General features: G+C 45.2%; 1 protein-coding gene across 4 annotated transcripts in view; it reads right to left on the bottom strand.

The window, feature by feature from the left end:
- ABL1 (ABL proto-oncogene 1, non-receptor tyrosine kinase) overlaps window positions 1–22,112 on the bottom strand; it is a 76,068-nt gene that overhangs the window by 21,112 nt on the left and 32,844 nt on the right. Inside the window, exons 1-3 of one of the 4 annotated variants that reach the window (XM_058159287.1) lie at window positions 13,315–13,890; window positions 4,242–4,412; window positions 3,122–3,417 (exon numbers count right to left, since the gene is read on the bottom strand). In XM_058159287.1, coding sequence (XP_058015270.1) covers window positions 3,122–3,417; window positions 4,242–4,412; window positions 13,315–13,399 — 552 coding nt within the window. In that variant the 5' untranslated portion in view covers window positions 13,400–13,890. Of the gene's footprint in view, window positions 1–3,121; window positions 3,418–4,241; window positions 4,416–13,314; window positions 13,891–22,112 lie in introns of those variants that run through there. The other 3 variants (XM_058159285.1, XM_058159283.1, XM_058159284.1) reach the window with 3 other exon arrangements.

Raw genomic sequence — 22,112 nt, 5'->3', positions numbered from 1 at the left:
CAATCACCAGGAGACAGGGAGTTCTAGTATCGCCTTAGGCACAGAAGCCCTTTGGGTGACTTTGGGCCAATCACCAGGAGACAGGGAGTTCTAGTATCGCCTTAGGCACAGAAGCCCTTTGGGTGACTTTGGGCCAATCACCAGGAGACAGGGAGTTCTAGTATCGCCTTTGGCACGGAAGCCCTTTGGGTGACTTTGGGCCAATCACCAGGAGACAGGGAGTTCTAGTATCGCCTTAGGCACGGAAGCCCTTTGGGTGACTTTGGGCCAATCACCAGGAGACAGGGAGTTCTAGTATCGCCTTTGGCACGGAAGCCCTTTGGGTGACTTTGGGCCAATCACCAGGAGACAGGGAGTTCTAGTATCGCCTTAGGCACGGAAGCCCTTTGGGTGACTTTGGGCCAATCACCAGGCAACAGGGAGTTCTAGTATCTCCTTAGGCACGGAAGCCCTTTGGGTGACTTTGGGCCAATCACCAGGCGACAGGAAGTTCTAGTCCCACCTTAGGCTGGCTGGGTGACTTTTTCCAATCCCTCTCTCTCTCTCAGCCCAACCCACCTCACAGGGTTGTTGTGGGCAAAATAGGAGGAGGACAAGAGTGTTAAGAAAGTTTCACCCCCTTGAGTGATTCATAAAAAAATATATATTTTTTTCATTCAATTATGTCCAATTCTAAGCCTGGGCAAGTCCCTTTCTTGGCAAGGTTTTTCAGAAGCCATTCGCTATTGTCTCTTTCCTAGGGCTTAGGGAAAGTGGCTGGCCCAAGGTCACCCAGGAATCCCAGGACTAGAACTCAACAGCCTCCCAGTTTTTTAGTCTGATGCCTTAACCGCTCTCATAAAAATAAGAAAAGCTGCATTAAAAAGTCTGAAAAAATGTAATCTAACAATGCAGCTAGAATCACAGTCATTCGTACCCTTCCCCTTTTATCTTCTGTGTTATTTCCCTGCAAAACACATTATATATATATTTCTTCTTAGCATATTTTAAATCTTTGATTTAAAAAGCCACATTCTGCCTTCTTTCCCCTGTGGCTCATGTCAACTTTTACAAAAGATAACAAGATCCTGGATGGGCAGCTTTTGATAGAGGTTTTTTTCAAAAATCCTGCAGGCTCTTTCAAATGCTGATAAAGCGTCATTATACTACACCCCCTGAATGTTAACTTCCTTCTTCCATCATCTTCACCCTGACTTGGTCATCACACTTGGACAATAAAAAATTCTCTTCTCTTCTATTCTCTAGTTTATAGACTTTTAACTTCCTCCCTTCCTCCCTCTTTCCTTCTACTTCCTCCCTTCCTTCCTCCCTTCCCTCCTTCCTTTCCTTCCTTCCTTCCTCATTCCCTCCCACCTTCTTTCTGCCTCTTTCCTTTTCTTTTCTTTCCTTCCTCCCTCCCTCCTTCCCTCCCTTTCCTTCCTTCCTTCTACTTCTTCCCTTCCTTCCTCTTCCGCCCTTCCTCTTTCCTCCCACCTTTCTGCCTCTTTCCTTCTTTCTTTCCTTCCTCCCTCCTTCCTTCCTTCCTGCAGCTAAACACAGGGCCCTCTCAGCAACCAGAGGGAACCGCTGCTCCGTTATATATGATTAATTCAAGGCAGTCTAAACGATTATCAGTCGCCAGAAAATGCAGCCGGCCAAACACGAATTATTCATCCGTAGGCTTCTAGCGGCAGGAACCCTGTCGTGACAAAAATCACCCTGAGAGATAAGGCACCAAAAAGAAAAAAAGCAGAAACGAAGAAAGGAAAGGGGGGGGGGAAAGACGAGGAAATTTAAATCCCGCTGTCATCAGCCACACTTCTTGAAAGTCACCTTAGAAGGCCTGTAGTTACAATTTTTAGAGAAAGCACTGGTGCTCCTTGACTCACAACCATTCATTTACGGACCGTTAATGCCACTGAAAAAAGAGGCCCGTGACTGGTTCTCACACTTATGACCGTTGTAGCATTCCCCGTGGCCACGATGATCAAAATTCGGGCGCTTGGCAGCCAGCACGCAATTATGAAGGTTGCCGAATCTCTGAGTCATGTGATCACCGTTTGTGACCTTCCAATAAGCAGAGTTGATGGGCAAAGCTGGATTCGCTTAATGACCATGTGATCCACTTAACATCCACAGCAAAAAATAAAAAAGATTGTAAAAGACGTTCGCATAATGAGTCGCTTAACGACTGCATCCCCTAGCCATGGAAGTTCAGGTTCCATTTGCAGTCCTTAAGGACTGTCTACGTACGGCTTCTTCCTTGATACCGTTTCTGATACGAGCGACGGGGGGAAAATGACATATTTAACCTCGTTTGCAATTTCTCCTCTGCTTCCCGAGCCCTCCTGACACTTTTGCGAGCGGCTCCCTCCCGCCCCGATTCCGCAGCCTCCAAAAACTGCTTTATTTTCAACACCTGCAGTTATTAACCTGTCCGATTAAATTAATAATGGTGTGATGGGGAGGAAGATTCTTTGGAAGCGAAGAGCTACACCGTCTGGCTCTACCTGATTTCTCCCGGCAAATGCCAGCCGGGCCCCCGAGATACGATATCTATTTTATCAAACAACTTAATATTGTTTCATACGGCAGCGGCGGTGGATAATGGGTCCAACGAGAATCTAATTCCGCGCCGTTTCCTGGATGTTATTTTATTAAAACCAGAAAACCTCCGGCTGATAAGCGTTCTGACAAAAGGAGCCGGTGGACGTTTGGCGCTAATGAAAATCCCCTGGCTGTTATCTCTTCTTGAAAATTCTGATTAAAACAACTGCGGGGTAAGGAAAGAATCGTTAATCTGTTCAGCAAACTCCTCTCCAGGTATTTTCCACCGAGGGAGGAAGGATGGACTGGCCTCTAGTGGAAACAGCGCAGAAGGAAGCATCAGAAGCTCCTTCTAGCAAAATGACGCAAGTAATTTTATGCAGCTGGTGGGACATCTAGCCATCCCAGGTAGTCCTTGTTTAGTGACTGTTCAAAGTCATGACAGCATTGAAAAGTGATTTGTGACCATTTTCACACTTATGACCGTTGCTGCACCCCCATGCAGCATTCACGGGATCGAAACCCAGACACTTGGCTACATAAAACTGGTCACTTGTTGTGTGCTGGTTGCTGGCACAACCTCAGTAAAACTCACCTTCCCGTCAGAGGCGGTGTTGATGCGGTAATGGTAGACTCTCCCCTCGTATCTCAAGGAAATGGATCTCTGACCAGGACTGCTCTCGCTTTCCCGTACCAAAAAGCTGCCGTTTATCCCACTGCTGAGCAGGTACTCCGCTGCGTTGCGTGACACCGGTCCGTGGTACCACGAATGCTTTTCCAAGCTGTTTACGGGAGTGATGTAGTTGCTGGGCACCCAGCCTTGCCCGTTCTTCGTCTGGGCTTCGCACCATTCTCCGTTGTGGTTGTAACCCAAGACGCGAAGTTTTTCCCCTTTGGGATAAAGAAGTGGGGGGGAAACCTGATCACAACTCTGAGAATTGTCGGAGGGGACTCGGAGAGGGTGGTTCGCAGGGAGCAATTAAAACACATCGAAATAGCAAAAGAAGGGAATAGTTGCAGCTTGGGGTTGAACCATGGGGTCCTTGGAGTTCTTTGAACTTCCAGGAGTTTCATGACCCAGTTAGATAACATCATTAGTGCTAAGAACAGGGGTGAAATGCTACCGGTTCGCTCCGGTTCAGGTGAACCGGTAGTGATAAAAACTACCGGTTCAGGCAAACCAGTAGTAAAAAAATTACCGTTCAGGCGGACCGGTAGTAAAAAGAAAGCTACAGGTTCGGGCGAACTGGTAGTTTCTTTTTTATACTACCAGTTCGACGGAACTTGGCACTTTTTTTATCCGTATTTCCAACGATCAGCTGTGCCGCGGGGTTTAGCTTTGCTAGAAAGCAGGAAATCCTGCTTTCTAGCAAAGCTAAACCCCACGGAACAGCTGATTCCCTCCCCGCTGTTCTACTTCCCAAGCCTCCTTTTGGCGCCTACTGCACATGTGCGTCCACGCAGCATGCACCAAAAGGAGGCTTGGGAAGGTAAGTAGAACAGCGGGGTGGGATCAGCTGTGCCGCGCGGTTTAGCTTTGCTAGAAAGCAGGAAATCCTGCATCCTAGCGAAGCTAAATCATGCAGCACAGCTGATCACCCCCCTCGCTTCTACTTACCTTCCTAAGCCTCCTTTTGCCAAGTACTGCCCCAAATTATAAAATTGTTTATAAAGCAGAACATCTTTCCGTTTGGTTTTCCATTTTGAGAACTTACCTTTAGTGATGCTGAGAGTGTTGTCACCGCTGGCGACAAAGTCGTACAAGGCCACAAAAAGATTTGGATCATTTTCACCGGGAGCAGAAAGGAGGTTTTCTTTGGAATTCCAGCGGGCAGCTTCGCTCAAATTCTGCGGCTCGAATTCGGAGGCGACGGGCCGTTGAAGCGCTTCTGGTTGGAAGGAAAGTTGAAGGAGAAAGAAAGAAAGACAGAAAAGGAGAAGTGAGATCGTTTTCTCACCGGAGGATTTGAGCTCTTGCTCTTCTGTTCTCCCGTGGGCTGAGCCTACCCTCCAGTTTTAAAAAGAAAAAAAAAAGTTATCGGAAAAGAAGAACAGAAGAAGGAGCGAAGAAATCGGGAAACGGCGGCAACGGCAAAATGAATCGGTCTATTGTGAGGCCTGCACAATGCCACAACCGTAGGGTATATATTAATATGAATTCTCTTGAATTCAATTTGAGGGGATTGAATGGGGTTCCCTTGAACAAAGAGGGATTATCGGAGAATGGGATTCCATGCAGCCTAAATTCAACCCAGCATTTAAAGTCTGAATTGCAGAGATCTGTATAAATACTTAACTGCGGAAAAAGGGGGATTTTTAGCTTTTTATAACAGTTCTTCCCTCTCACACACAGAGACATTTTCTCTTTTTCTCTCTTTCTCTCTCTCTCATTGTTTCTCTCTCCTTCTCTCTCTTGTCTCTCCTTAGTTTCTCTCTCCTTCTCTTTCTCTCCTCTTTCTCTCTCCTTTCTTTCTCTCCTCTTTCTCCTTTTCTCTCTCCTTGTCTCTCCTTAGTTTATTTCTCCTTCTCTTTCTCTCCTCTTTCTATCTCCTTCTCATTGTTTCTCTCTCCTTCTCTTTCTCTCCTCTTTCTCTCTCCTTTCTTTCTCTCCTCTTTCTCCTTTTCTCTCTCCTTGTCTCTCCTTAGTTTCTCTCTCCTTCTCTTTCTCTCCTCTTTCTCTCTCCTTCTCATTGTTTCTCTCTCCTCTTTCTCTCCTCTTTCTCTCTCCTTCTCCTTTTCTCAATTCATTATAATGTCCCCTTTTCATCCACCCAACATTTCTTGTTGTAGCATCCCAGTTGAAATGTTTATTATTGCACATTATCAACTGCAGGCTATGTTTAACCAACTCAAAACGTTAAAAAAAAAAAAAATTGTGTCAATTACCTCTGTCTCATTTATCCCATTATCATGATAACTCCTTGCAGTTTCCCCAAATCATGTGAATCCCTTTGGCGACCTTCCGACACGCAAAGCCAGCAGGGAAACCAGATTCACTTAACAACGGTCTAACTTACCGACTGCCATGATTCACTTAACAACCAAGGCAAGAAAAGTTGTAAAATGGGAGAAAATTCATTTCACAAATGTCTCGCTTAGCAAGAGAAATGTTATGAACGCTTCTCACATCACAACAATATTGGGATCTCTGGAAGGCCACACTTTTCCTCAATCCAATAAACACTGAAAACCAGGAAAGGAAACCAGCTTCCGGTCTCTTGGTGACCAGCCAAGAGTGATGGAAGGAAAACACAAAAATGTTTATTTGACCAAACCCAACGCAACATGCCTGGAGTTCTGGGTGTGTAACTATCAGTCCTCCAGAAACTCTGTTTCTTTCTCCAAGATCACAAGCACAAATTTCCTTAGCAATTCTGTTATTTCCTCTCCACGACATGGATACAAAGTCAGTTCTGCTACAGTATTGTTGATTTTTTTCCCCCACTCCCAGACTGCAATTTGTCACTAATTTTGGTCTTTGGAAACTGTCCAAGCTTTGATCAACTTTCTGAAAGGTGCAAAACAACAAAATAATTTTTTTAAAAAAACAAGACTACCGGCTATTCATTTCAAGATACGATGGGAAAGATCTTTTCTTTTTTCTCCAAGATATTCATGGAAAGAAGATTAATTTCAGCAGTGAATTAGTCTAGGACTTGATATGTCATGGTAAACCTACAAAGATCGCTCTCTTAAAAAAACCTCAGAGATGTTATGCCTAAGAAGATGGAGAAGCAACAAGAAAAACAAAATCTGAATCCCGGGAAAAAGTAGAAATGATCCGAACAGAACAGAATAACAAGATTGGAAGGGACTTTGGAGGTCATCTAGACCAACCCCGTGTTCAAGCAGGAGACCCCATACCATTTCAGACAAGTAGCTGTCCAGTCTCTTCTTGAAAACCTCCAGTGATGGAGCACCCATAACTTCTGGTGGCAAGCTGTTCCACTGGTTGATTGTCCTCACTGTTAGGAAGCTTCTCCTTAATTCCAGACTGCTTCTCTCCTTGATGAGTTTCCATCAGTTGCTTCTTGTCTTGCCTTCTGCTGCTTTGGAAAATAAGTTGGCCCCCTTCCTCTTCTTTGGAGCAGCCCCTCAAATATTGGAAGACTTGCTATCGTGTCTCCCCTATTCCATGTTTCCCTAGACTAGACATACCCAATCCCCGCAATCGTTCTTTGTAGGTTTTAGCCTCCAGTCTTCTCATCATCCTTGTTGCTCTTCTCTGCACTCTTCCCAGGGTTTCAATATCTTATTATATTGTGGTGATCAGTCGCAATGGATGGCTGTGAAAGTTGGACCATAATGAAGGCTGAGTGCCAAAGAATGGAGGCCTTTGAACAATGGTGCTGGAGAAGACTCCTGCGAGTCCCTTGGACTGCAAGGCGATCCAACCGGTCAGTCCTAGAGGAGATCAACCCTGACTGCTCTTTAGAAGGCCAGATCCTGAAGAGGAAACTTAAATACTTTGGCCACCTGATGAGCAGGAAGGACTCACTGGAGAAGAACCTCATGCTGGGAACGATGGAGGGTAAAAGACGAAGAAGGGGACGGCAGAGAACGAGGTGGCTGGATGGAGTCACTGAAGCAGTCGGCGGGAGCTTAAATGGATTCTCTAGAGGATGGTAGAGGATAGGAAGGCCTGGAGGAACATGGTCCATGGGGTCGTGATGGGTCGGACACAACTTCAGCAACTAACAACAACATATATTTAAATAGCTTGTATTTCACTGTTTGGTGTGTGGTGTGTCCCCCCCCTCCCCCCCGCTTTTTAATTCACAATCAGCCACTTCAGGCCTTGTAAAAGGAGCCGAACAGGCGAGAAAAATGTTTTTTAAAACATAAATTCTTAAAAAGGGAAACTCTTTCATGTCTGGTCGGGCAGGAACTTTGCTCAACAAAGGCTTCACCTTTCCTGGCACCGAGAGAGATCCGTGTTGATAAACAGGGGAATCACCGCTGGGGAGTGCAAATCGTTTCCAACTGTTTTGCAAAATCAGAGGCTTTTGATCCGTTTCCCAGACACCACCGCCACCACCATCATCACCCAACTCTTTAATGGTCATAACGGAGGAGCCACACAAGAGAATTCTTCGCAGCATTCCTCAAGGTTCCCAAGACTGAATGGACGCAGAGACCAGGTGGTTCTCGACTTACGTCCATGATGGACGCCCAGCGTTTATGTTGCTAAGGCAGACAGCTGTGAAGTGAGCTTTGCCCTGTTTCACGACCTTCCTCTTGCCAACCGTTGTTAAATGAATCACTGCCGTTGTTAAGATAGTAATGAAGCTGCTAAGTGAATCGGGCTTCCCCGTTGACTTTGCTGGACTTTCCTTTCCTTTCTCTTCCACCCTTCCTTTTTCCTTTCTCTTTCTTTCTTTCTCATCTTTTCTTTCTTTCTTTTTCTTCCTTCCTTTCTTTTTTCCTTCTTTCCTTTCTTTTTCTTTCTCTTCTTTTCTTTCTCTTTTTTCTTCCTTCTTTTCTTTTTTATTTCTTTTCTATCTCGTCTTTTCTTTCTTTTTCTTCCTTCCTTCCTTTCTTTTTACCTTCTTCCTTTTTCTTTCTTTCTCATCTTTTCTTTCTCTTTATTTTTTTCCTTCTTTCACGTCTTTCTTTCTCTTTTCTTTCCCCTTTGATCTTTCAATGGGAATTTCAAACTTCGCAGGAATAATTTCCCCTTTCAAAAAAAAACCTTTTCAGTTATGTCACTTTTGTTTTCCCAAAGCAAGTTTTTTCGGGGAGAAATTCCACCTGGTTCCTTTTTTCTTCAGGGTTTAGCAGAGGCTGTTGGGACGTATTTCTGCCTGGGAGGGGTCGCACATATTGCAAGCAGGAGGGGAGGGTGGGGAGGCTTTGCAAACCGGCCAGGCTGAGCTGCCAAAATCTTTCCTTCTTCCGGCCACTTGAGATAATATTTACCAGGTGGAATTGAGTGGAAAAGAGGATACAAATCAAGATTGGTGGAAACCACAAAAAGGAGAGTTTGGTTAAGTGCCCTGAATTGGTATCTTTGGAGCTAAGCCAAGTCTTTTTTTAAAAAAAAAAAAGAAAGAAAGAAAAATTGGCTCACCCAAGACATAAACTCAAAAGAAGTTGGAAGAAAATTTGTCGCTGGGAATTGGTTTTAGGAAGCTCGGCATGAAAAGAGCAAAGAAGAAGTTTCATAGATAACTTGCAGGTTGTTCGGGGTGGGTGGGTGTGTCTGTGTGATTGCCAAGTGTGAATGGAGAAACGCAATCTGGCAGATGGCAGATCTGGAACATAGCTGTGCCGTGTGATCGTCGGAACCTTTTTTTAAAAAAAAACTTTTTTAAAGCATTTTTTAACTACAGGTTTGGGCGAATAAGTAGTAAAAAATGCTTTAAAAAGTTGGCCACGCCCACCCAGTCGCATGACCCTCCCACCAAGCCACACCTACAGAACCGGTAGCAAAAAAATTTGCATTTCACCACTGGTTTGAAGGAAACTTGGAGGTCTTCAGATCCAGCCCCGCTACTCAAGCAGGGACCTTATACCATTCTGGACAAATGGCTGGCCAGTCTCCTTTTGAAAACCTTCTGTGATGGAATATCTGTAACTTCTGGAGGCAAGTTGTTCCACTGATTTCTTGTTCTCATTGTCAGGGAATTTCTCCTAGGTTGGAGCTCTCCTTGATAAGTCTCCATCCATCTAGGTTGCTTCTCTCCTGGATTGGTTCCCATCTGTTGTTTCTTCTCCTGCCTTCAGATGCTTTGGAGAACAGCTTGACCGGTTCTTCTTTGGGGCAGCTCCTCAAATATTGGAAGGCTGCTATCATGTCATCCTTAGTCCTTCTCTTCTTTAGACTTAGACCAGGGGTCTGCAAACTTGGCTCTTTTAAGACTTGTGGACTTCAACTTCCAGAGCTCCTCAGTCAGCTTTGCTGGCTGAGGAACTGGGAGTTGAAGTCCACAAGTCTTAAAAGAGCCAAGTTTGCAGACCCCTGGACTAGACATACCTAGTTCCCTCAATCGTTCATCATATGTTTTAGCTCCAGCCCCCTAATCATCTTTGTTTCTCTTCTCCACACTTTTTCTAGGGTCTCAACATCTTTTTCTATATCATGGGGACGGGATCAGAACTGGACACAGTATTCCAAGTGTGGTAAAAGGACAGATATCAGCAAAAAGAGTGGAGGTTGAATGTTGCACTAGTGCACCAACGCGAAAGAGATGTTGAGGGCCTTCAAATGATCAGGAGTTGGATGCTACGGGAGATAACAACAATCCAAAGACTGCACATCGTTGGAAGCCTTCTTTTATCTAAATGGGATCACAAATTGTGTGATGGAATGGTAAGGCCACACTTGGAATACTGCATCCAGTTTTGATCGCCATGATGTAAAAAAGATGCTGAGACTCCAGAAAGAGTGCAGAGAAGAGCAACAAAGAGGATTAGAGGACTGGAGGCTAGAACATATGAAGAACAGTTGCAGGAACTGGGTATGTCTAGTTTAATGAAAAGAAGGACTAGGGGAGACATGATAGCAGTGTTGCAATATCTCAGGGGTTGCCCCAAAGAAGAGGGAGTCAAGCTATTCTCCAAACCACCTGAGGGTAGAACAAGAAGCAATGGGTGGAAACTAATCAAGGAGAGAAGCAACCTAGAACTAAGGAGAAATTTCCCAACAGTTAGAACAATTACATTACCACAGTCGTAAGTGTGGAAAAACACACATAAGTCACTTCCAGCTCTATTCTGATTGATTCCTAAAAGTTGGGCTGATTTTTCCAGTTTGGAGGTTTTAAGGAACAAAAATAGTCCCTTAAGGTTTTACCTTTAGATGCCCCCCACCACAATCATCTAAACCCCAAGGTATATCCTCAGGGTTCAATCTGAATACTTGGAGGTCATCGTATCGTCAGCTGTGCTTCTTAGGTCCCCCAGGAAGACAGAGGATTTTAATACAGTCTTCAGTCCCAAAAGATTTCTCTCTGAGATGGTTGTGACTTAATTAAGAAATAATGTGTTACGTGAGAAGCCAGGGGATATTGGTAAAATAGCAATCTTCTAATATTTGATCTGTCACACAAAAGAGGGAGGCAATCTATTCTCCAAAGCACCTGAGGGCAGAACAAGAAGTAACTAATGGAAACTATCCAAGGAGAGATCCAACCTAGAATTAAGTAGAAATTACCTGGCAGTGAGGACAATTAATCAGTGGAACGGCTTGCCACCAGAAGTTGTGGGTGCTCCAACACGGGAGGTTTTTAAGAAGAGGTTGGATAACCATTTGTCTGAACTGGTGTAGGGTTTCCTGCCTAAGCAGGGGGCTGGACTAGAAGACCTCCAAGAGCCCTTCCAGCTCTATTTTATTGTATTCTATTGGGCTTTGACTTAGAATAGAATAGCAGAGTTGGAAGGGACCTTGGAGGTCTTCTAGTCCAACCCACTGTTTTGGCAGGAAACCCTATATCATTTCAGACAAATGGTTATCCAATCTCTTGTCCTTCTGCTCTTCCTCTTCTTCTTCCTCCTCCTCCTCCTCTCTACAAACCCCACTCCCTTCTAAGATTGATGATGCTACCTAGTTGGGTCATGAAACGTCTGCAAGAAAACCACCAAGCTCAGGGACCACCAAGGGCCCCATAGCCCTCCTCCTCCTCCTCCTCCTCTCTACAAACTCCATTCCCTTCTAACACTGATGATGCTACCTAGCTGGGTCATGAAATGTCTGCACGAAACCAAGCAAGCTCAGAGAGCACCAAGGAGCCCACAGTTCAATTTTGAGCTACAAATAATCTCTTCTATCAGTAATCCTGCCTTTGCTTTGAATTCTCCAAGAGACGGAGCCCTGTGTGTCCGTTCCCACCCCCCACCCCCCCACCTCAAGATGACCAAGAAAATACTTGCTTTTGATTCAGGGACGTTTCTAATCAAAGAGGCTCCTTTGAACCCACTTTTTCAAACTTTTGAGTTTCGGGGAGGAATTTATTTATTTTTTGGCCATCTTTTGACACTCAAGCAACCCACAGCGCTGACTGGCTGGGGGAAAAAAATCACGTGCCCCTGTTTCTGCTTTCAAAACTGACAGGCCGAGAAAATGAAAAAGAAAAAAAAAATTCTTGGCCTGCCTGATGTTTGCCTTTGAGTGGCGTCCAGAACTCCTGACTAATCCAACCCTTGAAATCCTGGAAAAACAAAAGTTATTAAAGTACAATACCACGGGAAAGAGGAGATGGGGATGGGTGGGTGGGAGAGATTTCTCCTCGATTTGGAAAGCAGCGACGGTTGCCCGTTGCAAAAAAACGCAGCATAGCAAAGACGCGACGAAGGAACTACTTCACCCAGTCCGAGCGGAAAGTATGCGATGAGCTACAACAAACATCCAATGGGCCACATTCCCCAGAAATGCCATAATTAACATGATTAATCCTTCCCCGGGTTGAAGGGGGGGGGCAACCAATGTTTTCCTCACTCTTAATGTGGATTGGAAGGTCACTCCCCTCAAAATCCTAAATCCCAAAGGATGGGCAAAGATGGAAATCCGAAGGGAACGTTAAATTTAGCAGGGAAAAATATGAAGCTGAAAGGAATCATGGCTGCAAAGACGCAATGCGTTTCCCTTCCCTTTCTCCCCTCGCCCCCCCTAAAAGCTTTTGGGGAGGGGGCTTCTTTAGATTTGGTTAAGTATTCTTCTTGCAAAGTCCAAGTGATTTTATCTTTTTTTTTTAATCCACCAAACTGGAACAGGGGTATTAGATAGCCAAAGGCCTGCTGGTTAGGTTGTTGTTTTTTTCTCACCAACCTTCCTCAATGTTCTTCTACCATACATGGAAAAGAGGCACAACTTTTTTGTGGGCTAGAAGTTAATAAAAATCACCTGTTGGGCCAGTACTTTTTTCCCATGTTGGGAGGGAGGAGGAGAAGGAGAAGGAGAAGGAGAAGGAGAAGGAGGAGGAGAAGGAGAAGGAGGAGGACGAGGAGGAGGAGAAGGAGAAGGAGAAAGAGAAAGAGAAGGAGAAGAAGGAAAAGGAGAAGGAGAAGGAGAAGGAGAAGGAGAAGAAGGAGAAGGAGAAGGAGAAGGAGAAGGAGGAGAAGGAGAAGGAGAAGGAGAAGGAGAAGGAGAAGGAGAAGGAGAAGAAGGAGAAGGGGTCTTTGGGGATCTCTGAGCTTGCTTGTTTTCTTGCAGCCATTTCATGACCCAGCTAGATAACATCATCAGTGCTAGAAGGGAGTAGGACTTGTGAGAGGAGGAGGAGAAGGAAAAGGAGGAGGAGGAGGGTTTAAGGGGAAGGGGAGGGAGAGGAGGAAAGGAAGAGGAAGACAAAGAGGGAGAGGAAGAGGAAGATGAGATGGATAAGCACACTATCCTCTCTCACTTGAGCATGGCCTGAGGTGGGCCAAGGAGAAACTGAGGCAGCCAATATCCACTGCTTATTCCATTTCCCTGTTTTCTGCTGGAAAAGAAAAGAAAAGAAAAGAGGGATGGATGGAGGGAGGGAGGGATGGATGGATAGGGGACTGAGAGGGAGGGAGGGAGGACGGGAGGGAGGAAAGAAGAGGGAGGGAAGGAAGGAAGGAAGGAAGGAAGGAAGGAAGGAAGGAAGGAAGGAAGGAAGGAAGGAAAGGAAGGAAAGGGACAAGGACTTTGAAAGTTCCCAATTCAGCCCCCTTCCCAAAGGAGCCCTTCTTCTCCAGATGCACCACAGAGTCACTTCCTAGAAGGACTTCTGCTCCAAGACAAGGAGACCCACTACAGGCCTACAACTGAACTGAGGGGGAACAAAACAAAAATCTACTTTTCAACCATTGCAGCCCTGGACTTACCTTCCAAATAGCAACTGGAAGACGAAGAGAGTCCCTTTTTCGACTTACAACCGACTAATTTCAGGCAGATCTCCAACATTTTCATTGGTTAGAGGTCCACCTCCAGCCGATACTCTCCTTCCAATTTTCCTCCTCTTCTCCCTCAACCTCCAAGCCAAAAAACAAAACAAAACCCCTCTCTGCCTTTTTTTTTATCCAAAAATAATAATAATAATAATTCCACTATAAATCCAGCCTTCTGAAAACCGTTAATTCAACGCCGTCCGTCCATTTCTGACACCTTCCATCGCGCCTCTCCCCAAAAGTTAGAAGGTGCTTGTCCCGAGCTTTGCATTCTTAAGCAACTCCGGCAGAAAAGAAAAGAGAGAAGTTGGCTTTTTTAAAAAAAAAAAAAGGGAGGGGAAATGGAGGGCGAGAGAAACCGAAGTTACTTGGAGCAAAGGCTCCTGAATTTCCCCATCCCTCCTTCTGTCCGTCCGTCCCTCCCTCCGTCTGTCCATCCAGGGAGGGGAGGCAGGGGCTGGCTCGCTGCTCCTCAGCTCAGCAGACGCTGGATTTGCAAAGCTTGCATTGCCAACAAAGGCCTTCCTTCATTCTTTGGCGTGACATCAGGGACGCCTGGCCCGCCCACTGCACACACTTAACTCCTAAGAGTCCCGGTTTTGTTGAGACCAAAAGAGTCAAGCAACTTGAGAGAGAGAGAGAGAGAGAGAGAGAGAGAGAGACTAAAAGAGAGAGAGAGAGAAAGAGACTGTTGGGAAATTCCTAGCGGGAGAAAAAAAACGTCTCCGGATGCCCTCGGTCACCCTTCCGGGTCTTGCAATGGGCCACGCAAAGCAAAGTTTTATTTCAGCAGGAAGTCAATCAATCAGGATGGAGCTGGAAGGGACCTTGGAAGGTCTTCTAGTCCAGCCCCTTGCTCAAGAAGGAAATCCTACACCAGTGAGGGCAAATGTTTTCAGCACCGGATTACGCACGTGCCAGAAACCCAAAGATCAGCTGGCTGGTGCACGCGCGCCGGCCAGCTGGTCTTTGTGCGCGCCGGAACGCCAGAAATCTGAAGATGAGCTAGCGACAACACATGTGCCTACAGAGAAGGTTCTCCGTGCCACCTCTGGGACACGTGCCATAGGTTCGCCCTCACAGTCCTATACCGTTCCAGACAAATGGCTGTCCAGTCTTTTCTTAGAAACCTCCAGTGATGAACCGCTGAACTTCTGGAGGCAAGTTGTTCCACTGGTTAATTGTTCTCACTGTCAGGAAATTCCTCCTTAGTTCCAAGGTTGCTTCTCTCCTCGGTTAGTTTCCATCCGCTGCTTCTTCTCCTGCCTTCTGGTCCTTTGGGAAATAAGTTGACCCCCCTCTTCTTCGTGGCAGCCCCCCAAATACTGGAAGACTGCTATTGTGTCACCCCTAGTCCTTCTTTTCTCTAGACTGGCCATGCCCAGTTCCTGCTAACCGTTCTTCATTTCTTTTTGTCTTCATCGTCTTCGTTGCTCTTCTTCGCCCTTTTTCCAAAGTCCCAACCTCTTTTTTTCTTTTTTCTTTTGGTCATGTGGTGGCCGAAACTGGATGCAGCATTCCAGGTGTGGCCTTACTAAGGCTTTATAAAGCGGTACTACTAATACTTCCCGTGATTTTGATTCTACGCCTCTATTTATGCAACCAAGGATTGTATTCGCTTTTTTGGCTGCTGCCACAAAACGGTTGGTTGGTGTTTTAAGTGATCCCAAAGGTGCTTTCCCCACCCACCTCCCAAAAAAAGGCAACTGAACTTTCTTGGTCTTTTTTCCCCCCCACTTGAAAATTTCACTTCTCATCCGAGTCTTCTAGTACTTGAGGGGCTGTCAGAGAAGAAGGGGGTCAACCTTTTCTCCAAAGCACTTGAGGACAAAGCACTTTAGTCACAACAACACAAAAAGCTTGCTGAGATTCAAAAAAAAAAAAGATGCAGACAAGAGCAACTACGATGATAAAGGGACTGGATGGCTATAAAAGGCTATGATGAATGATGGAGGGACGTAGGAACGTCTAGCCCAAGGAAGAGAAGGCTTAGGGTGGACATGATAGCATCATCAATTGTGTTGTAAATGTTGTACCTTGATGAACGTATCTTTTCTTTTATGTACACTGAGAGCATATGCACCAAGACAAATTCATTGTGTGTCCAATCACACTTGGCCAATAAAATTCTATTCTATTCTATTCTATTCTATTCTATTCCAATATTTGAAGGGCTGTCACAGAGTGGATTGATTTATATTCCAAAGCCCCTGAGGGCAGGACAAGAAGCAATAGATGGAGACTTATCAAGGAGAGATCCAACCTAGAATTAAGGAGAAATTCCCTGACAATAGGAACAATTAAGCAGTGGAACAGCTTCCCTCCAGAACTTGTAAGTTGCTCCATCACTGGAGTTTTTCAAGAAGAGACTGGACAGCCGCTTGTCCAGAAGGCTATAGGGCTTCCTGCTTGAGCAATGGGCTGGACTAGAAGACCTTTAAGGTCTCCTCCAGCCCTATTATTCTAGGTTCTATCCATGTTGGTCAGGGATAGTATTCACTTACTTTCCTTACCCGTTTCGCAAATGTGAGCATGCGCCCTGTCCACGCATGCGCCCGGCCTTCCGTCAGGGGTGGGTTCCTCCTGCTGGTTTTACTACCGGTTCGATAGAACCGGACTGAACCAGGAGCAACCCACCAATTGCCTTCCGTGCCTAAGCTTTGCTGGTGCGCGTGACTTCTGCGTATGCGCCCGGCCTCAAAAACGTGCCTAAATAGGATGGCATAAAGCCAGGGCTAAGTGGGCGGCCGGGCCCACCCGCGATTTCCGCTACCGGTCCAAACTGGCTGTACACCACCTCTGATGTTGGTGTTTTTTTCACAACAATATGGAAACTGTAGACCCTTCTATTTTCCTGAATGCTTTTCCCCCCTCCAATTCTCCTATATTGATGGCTTCTGAAATTCTTTGAGAGTTGCCCCCCCCGCCCCCCATTCGATCATTAACAAAATTCAACCCTGTTTGGCTCTTTGAGATCAGCTGTCAACCAGGATTCCTTGTTTTCCAACGGGCCTTCGCCGTCTCTCTTTTCCCAGCTGATTTTTCCTTGTTTTCAGAGGAATTCAGGAAGGAAGAGTCACTTGGCAGAAGGGACCAGAACTTGCAGCACCGCTGACAATGGCCGGAAGGAATTCCTGTTTAGATAGCTGTCCAGCCATCTGATATCCGTTGTTTGGTTTACACTGGGTTGTGTCCCTGGTTCCTAAGCTTTTGATCTCGCCCTCAAAACGATAACATCACCTTGCAAGCCGGAGTGACTTTCACCTCTTACTCCAAGGTGGGTCAAGGTAGAGTTATCTTGGATCAAAGGAACAGCTGTGCCTTCAGAGGTTGTGGGTGCTCTACCCCTGGTTTTGAAGAAGAGATTGGACAGCCATTTGTCTGAAATGGTATAGTCCCTATACTACAGGGTTTCCTCCCTAAGCAGGGGGTTGGACTAGAAGACCTCCAGGTACCTTCCAACTATTCTATTCTATTCTAATTCTATTCTAATTCTATTCTATTCCTTGTTCTATTCTATTCCTTGTTCTATTCTATTCTATTCTAATCTAATCTAATCTAATCTAATTCTATTCTAATTCTATTCTATTCCTTGTTCTATTCTATTCTATTCTATTCTATTCTAATTCTATTCTAATTCTATTCTATTCCTTGTTCTATTCTATTCCTTGTTCTATTCTATTCTATTCTATTCTATTCTAATTCTATTCTATTCCTTGTTCTATTCTATTCCTTGTTCTATTCTATTCTATTCTATTCTAATTCTATTCTATTCCTTGTTCTATTCTATTCCTTGTTCTATTCTATTCTATTCTAATCTAATTCTATTCTAATTCTATTCTATTCCTTGTTCTATTCTATTCCTTGTTCTATTCTATTCTATTCTATTCTATTCTATTCTATTCTATTCTAAAAAGAAAGAGAAAGAAACCCAAATTCCTCTCCTCACCCTCAGGATGAGACGAATTAAACCCCCAAACCAGAACCCACCCACCCCATTTCTGGAAGGAAAGTCGCCATTCCAGGCCCACAAAAGGAACCATTGTGTGCGCTCTATCACGACAAAACTGACTAATCCATATTCCTCGATAAGCAGAGTTGACCATGAAGTCTCTGGGGGAGGGGAGGGGGAAGGGACAGCAAACCACAAGAGAACCCAAGATTACGTAACGGGGGGGGGGGGGTCTCGGGCCGCCTAGCCGGGGAGAAAACACTTCTGGGAAATGGGAGTGTGGCTGCGCTCGGAGGGGTTGTGTCACGAGAGCGAAGCTTGGAACCGAGTCCTCCTTAAGTTATTCGGCTTGCTGTAACTGGAGGCCCGTCTCCAGCCGCCCAGCTGCAGGATTCCAGAAAGAATTCCAGTAGAATTACTAAACGGGATTGCTAAACCCACCCGCCCCCCCCCTTACCCCTCGAGATCGCCAAGCAACAAGGTTAACGCACTCAAAGCCAAAGGACTAAGACTGAGTCAGAGAAAGTTATTTGAACAGCCTTTGTCAACGCCAGCACAACTTTTCTTCTTCTTCTTCTTCTTCTTCTTCTTCTTCTTCTTCTTCTTCTTCTTCTTCTTCTTCTTCTTCTTCTTCTTCTTCTTCTTCTTCTTCTTCTTCTTCTTCGTCTTCATCTGCTTCTTCTTTTTCTTCTTCTGCTTTGTAATCGTCTGCTTCTTCTTTTTCTGGTTTGTCTTCCATCTTCTTCTTCTTCTTCTTCTCCTTCATCGTCTTCTCTTCTTCTTCTTCTTCTTCTTCTTCTTCTTCTGCTTCTTCTTTCTCTTCTTTGTCTTCTTCTGCTTCTCTTCTCCTTCCCTTCTCATTCTTCCCTTCTCCTCTTTTCTGTCTCCTCTTCTTCTTTCTTTCCTTCTCTTCTCCTTCTCCCTTTCTCCATCTCCTCCTTTCCCTTTTCTTTCTTCTTCTCCTCCTTTTCCTTCCTCCCTTCTCTTTCTCCCCCCCCCCCCACATTCCACCTTTACTGAGATGGGTAGAAATTCAGACAATATTTCCAGAGCTTCGTGACCGAAATGGAAATGTTTAGGATGAGTGGGACAATTGAGACTTTCATTATTTTCAACGAAAACACAGAGATGTTAGAGGGGTTGGGACGCCAGGGCTAATAAGCCAGAGCTAATAAGCATATTCGCCTTCAATTTACCTCAGTTTTAAAACCTGTTCCACTGGGGGAATAATTCCCATGGGTGACCTTGTGCCAATCTTGCCATGATTCATGTCAGGAGGGACCTAACCACTTTTGGAAGTCTTTTTTCTTCAGCCTGGGCGGGGCATCTATTTTTCTGTTGAGAGTTGTATCCATGTGTTACAAGGCTAGAACCCAGAAGCTAAAACAACCTCCTTCCTCAACTCATTTTAAAACTTCAACCGTAAAATCATGGAGCTGGAAGGGACCTCGGAGGTTTTCTAGTCTAACCTCCTGCTCAAGGCAGGCGGCTTTATACCATCCCAGTCAAATGGTTGTCCAACCTCTTGTTGAAAACCTCCAGCGATGGAGCACCCACAACTTCTGGAGGCAAACCGTTCCATGGGTTAATCACTCTCATTGTCAGGAAATTTCTCCTTAGTTCTAGGTTGCTTCTCCCTTTAAAGATCTTCTACCTGTTACTTCTTGTCCTGCCCTCAAACCAATGGTGTAATCCAGATTTTTTTTTACTACCAGTTCTGTGGGTGTGGCTTGGTGGGCGTGGCAGGGGAAGGATACTGCAAAATCTCCATTCCCACCCCACTCTGGGGCCAGCCAGAGGTGGTAGTTGCCGGTTCTCCAAACTACTCAAAATTTCCGCTACCGGTTTTCCAGAATCTGTCAGAACCTGCTGGATTTCACCCCTGCCTCGAACGCTGTGGAGAATAAGCTGCAGATTCATAGAGCCCACAATGTAGAGATGATGTCTTCAGAGACAACCAAATTAAATTGTTGGGGTTTTTTTAAAAAGAAAAATTAAGACAAAAGGACCAGAATCTTGCATGTTCTTCTCCCATTTCTAAGAAGACTTCAAGGGAGAATGGTGGACCTCTATACGACATTCGGCTCCCCAAAGCTTGTGAGGTTTGGGGCCAGAACAGTGATATCTCCTCAGTTCTTGGAGGTGAGAAGGTTAAGATTTTGACCATCTGTCCTCCTTCTTGGCTGGAGGACAAAACTCCTGGAGGACATATCAGATCTGAGAGGCTATGCATGCGTGTATCAGTGGAAGCTCCATCAAACTCAGCATCTACTCCCAACAGAAGTGAAGCAGATGGTTGCTGGGCCCGCTTCCAACATCTAGTAGATGACCAGCGCTATGGGGACACATAGGGACGCGGTGGCTTAGTGGCTAAGACGCTGAGCTTGTCGATCGAAAGGTCAGCAGTTCAATGGTTCAACTCCCCAGTGCCGCGTAACGGGGTGAGCTCCCGTTCCTTGTCCCAGCTTCTGCCAACCTAGCAGTTCGAAAGCAGGTAAAAAATGCAAGTAGAAAAATAGGGACCGCCTTGGGTGGGAAGGGAACAGCGTTCCGTGCACCTTTGGCGTTGAGTCATGCCGGCTACATGACCACGGAGACGTCTTCGGACAGCGCTGGCTCTTCGGCTTTGAAACGGAGACGAGCACCGTCCCCTAGAATCGGGAACGACTTGCACATATGAAAGCTCCATCAAACTCGGACTCTACTCCCAACAAAGGTGAAGCAGACGGTTGCTGGGCCCGCTTCCAACATCTAGTAGATGACCAGCACTATGGGGACACACAACCCAGCTCATACACAATCTCATCTATGAGGAGAACAAGGGTCCCACAGCAGAAAACGCATGTCGGCCAGCCAGCACACCCTTCAACTGCAGACACAATCATGATCTCATTAAGGCACCATAGCAAGTGTGTTTTCTATCTTGACATGCTGTTGGGGGGGGGGTGTTATTTAAAAAACCCCTAGCTTAAATAAATAAATACCAGTTGTATTTGGGGAAAGAAACTATGTGTGATGGGGAAAAACAATCTGGAAGAGGAGGGGACAGAAAGCCAAAGGAGAAAGGCACAAGCTCATATATTTTTTTTAAAGTAGGAAAATATGGGTCCAAATCCAGGCTAATGTAACACGGTTGCTGGATTCACACAACATACAGTCCTGAAAGAAATCTGACAATGCTAACACGTCTGTGTTGGTCTTCCTGAAGAATTAAATCCTATATACCGGTACTTATTTTAGGCTAGGATTCAAACCAAACCAGGATTTGACCATGGTTTTGCAATCCAGGCTGAGGCTGGGTTTGGGTCACCCAAATGAAAGCTGTAACCTTTAGCTTGGTATCGATGCAAAAACAGCAACTCTTATTTTGCTCTCTGAATAAAATCCAACTTTACAATAGGATGCAATGCTCTGAACAGCCATTAGATGGCAGCAAAATTTAAGAGTTTTTCTGTTGCTCTCTGTCACCATCTAGTGTTGCTCTGGAGGTTTGCAATGCAGATCAAGTAACTCTAAAACAAACTCACCAATTTACAGTGTACAGGTTGTCCTTGACTTATGACCATAATGGAACCTGGAATTTCTATTGTAAGCGATGACGGTCGTACGTCGAGGCATATAACTAACTCAATTTTAACCTAGGATCACTACAACGGTTGTAAACTGTAGTGCATAAACTACGAACTGGTTGCCAAGCATCTGAATCTTGATCATATGACCATGGGGATGCTGCAACGGTCGTTAAGTGTGAACAATGGTCATAAATCACTTTTTTCAGTGCCGTTGTAAGTTTGAACTGTCACTAAATGAACTGTTGTAAGTCAAGGACTATCTATTTTGGATAAATGGCTGTCCAGTCTCTTCTTGAAAACCTCCAGTGATGGAGCACCCACAACTTCTGGTGGCAAGCCGTTCCGCTGATTAAAAAGCCTAACGCCATAGCAGAACGTAAGCCTTGGTTCTGTTCGAATGAGAGAAAAGAAATACACACGCCACAATCTCTCACACACCACACACAGCACAGCAGCCCTCTACAGTCCGTCTAAAAAAGACAGGAGAATTCAAAGTATTTACAACATATGACTTTGTTTTAATTTATCGTCTCCATGCATTTATTTTAACCCAAATTACCAAGTATGTCGGCCTGGAGCATCTTACGAGCCGTTGGGAATGCATGAAATAAGAAGAAATAAACCCTCTGCCAGCCCCAAGTATAAAACTCTTTCCAAATGCAACGGAGAGGAAAGAGTTAATGGTTCCATAAAAAGAGGAACAGGCCCCAAAGATCAAATTACATCCGAAGGGAGAAAAGAAAAGAAAAAGAAAGAAAATCGAAGAACTGGATGGGAGTTAACAAGGAGGAGGGAAGATTTTTCCAAAGTTGTTTCTAGGGTTCTTAAAAGAAATTGGAAAGAAAAAGAAAAGAAAAAAAACCTTTGGTGCCTTTTCAGCCCAAAAGGTATACAGGCAACACACCTCGACTTTTAACGGTTCATGTTAAGTCGAGGTCTGCCTGTACAGGTAATCCTTGATTTACGACCACAGCCGAGACCAAAAATTTTTGGTTGCTAAGCGAGACAGCTGCCCCCCCCCCTTTTATGATCTTTCCTGCTGCAGCTGTTCAGGGAATCACGGCGGTTGTGAAGTTAGTTAAGAAGCGCCCGAATTTTGATCCCGCGAGTCCTGGGGATGTTGCAATGGTTATAAGTGTGGGACATGGTCGTAAGTCCCTTCTTCGGTGCCGTGGTAAGTTCAAAGGGTCACTAAAGGAACTGTTGTAAGT

This window comes from Ahaetulla prasina, chromosome 16 (genome assembly GCF_028640845.1).
Source record: "Ahaetulla prasina isolate Xishuangbanna chromosome 16, ASM2864084v1, whole genome shotgun sequence".
Classification (NCBI taxonomy): Eukaryota; Metazoa; Chordata; class Lepidosauria; order Squamata; family Colubridae; genus Ahaetulla; species Ahaetulla prasina.
Note: the sequence above shows the minus strand (reverse complement) of the source record. Positions and strands in the feature narration are given on the sequence as shown.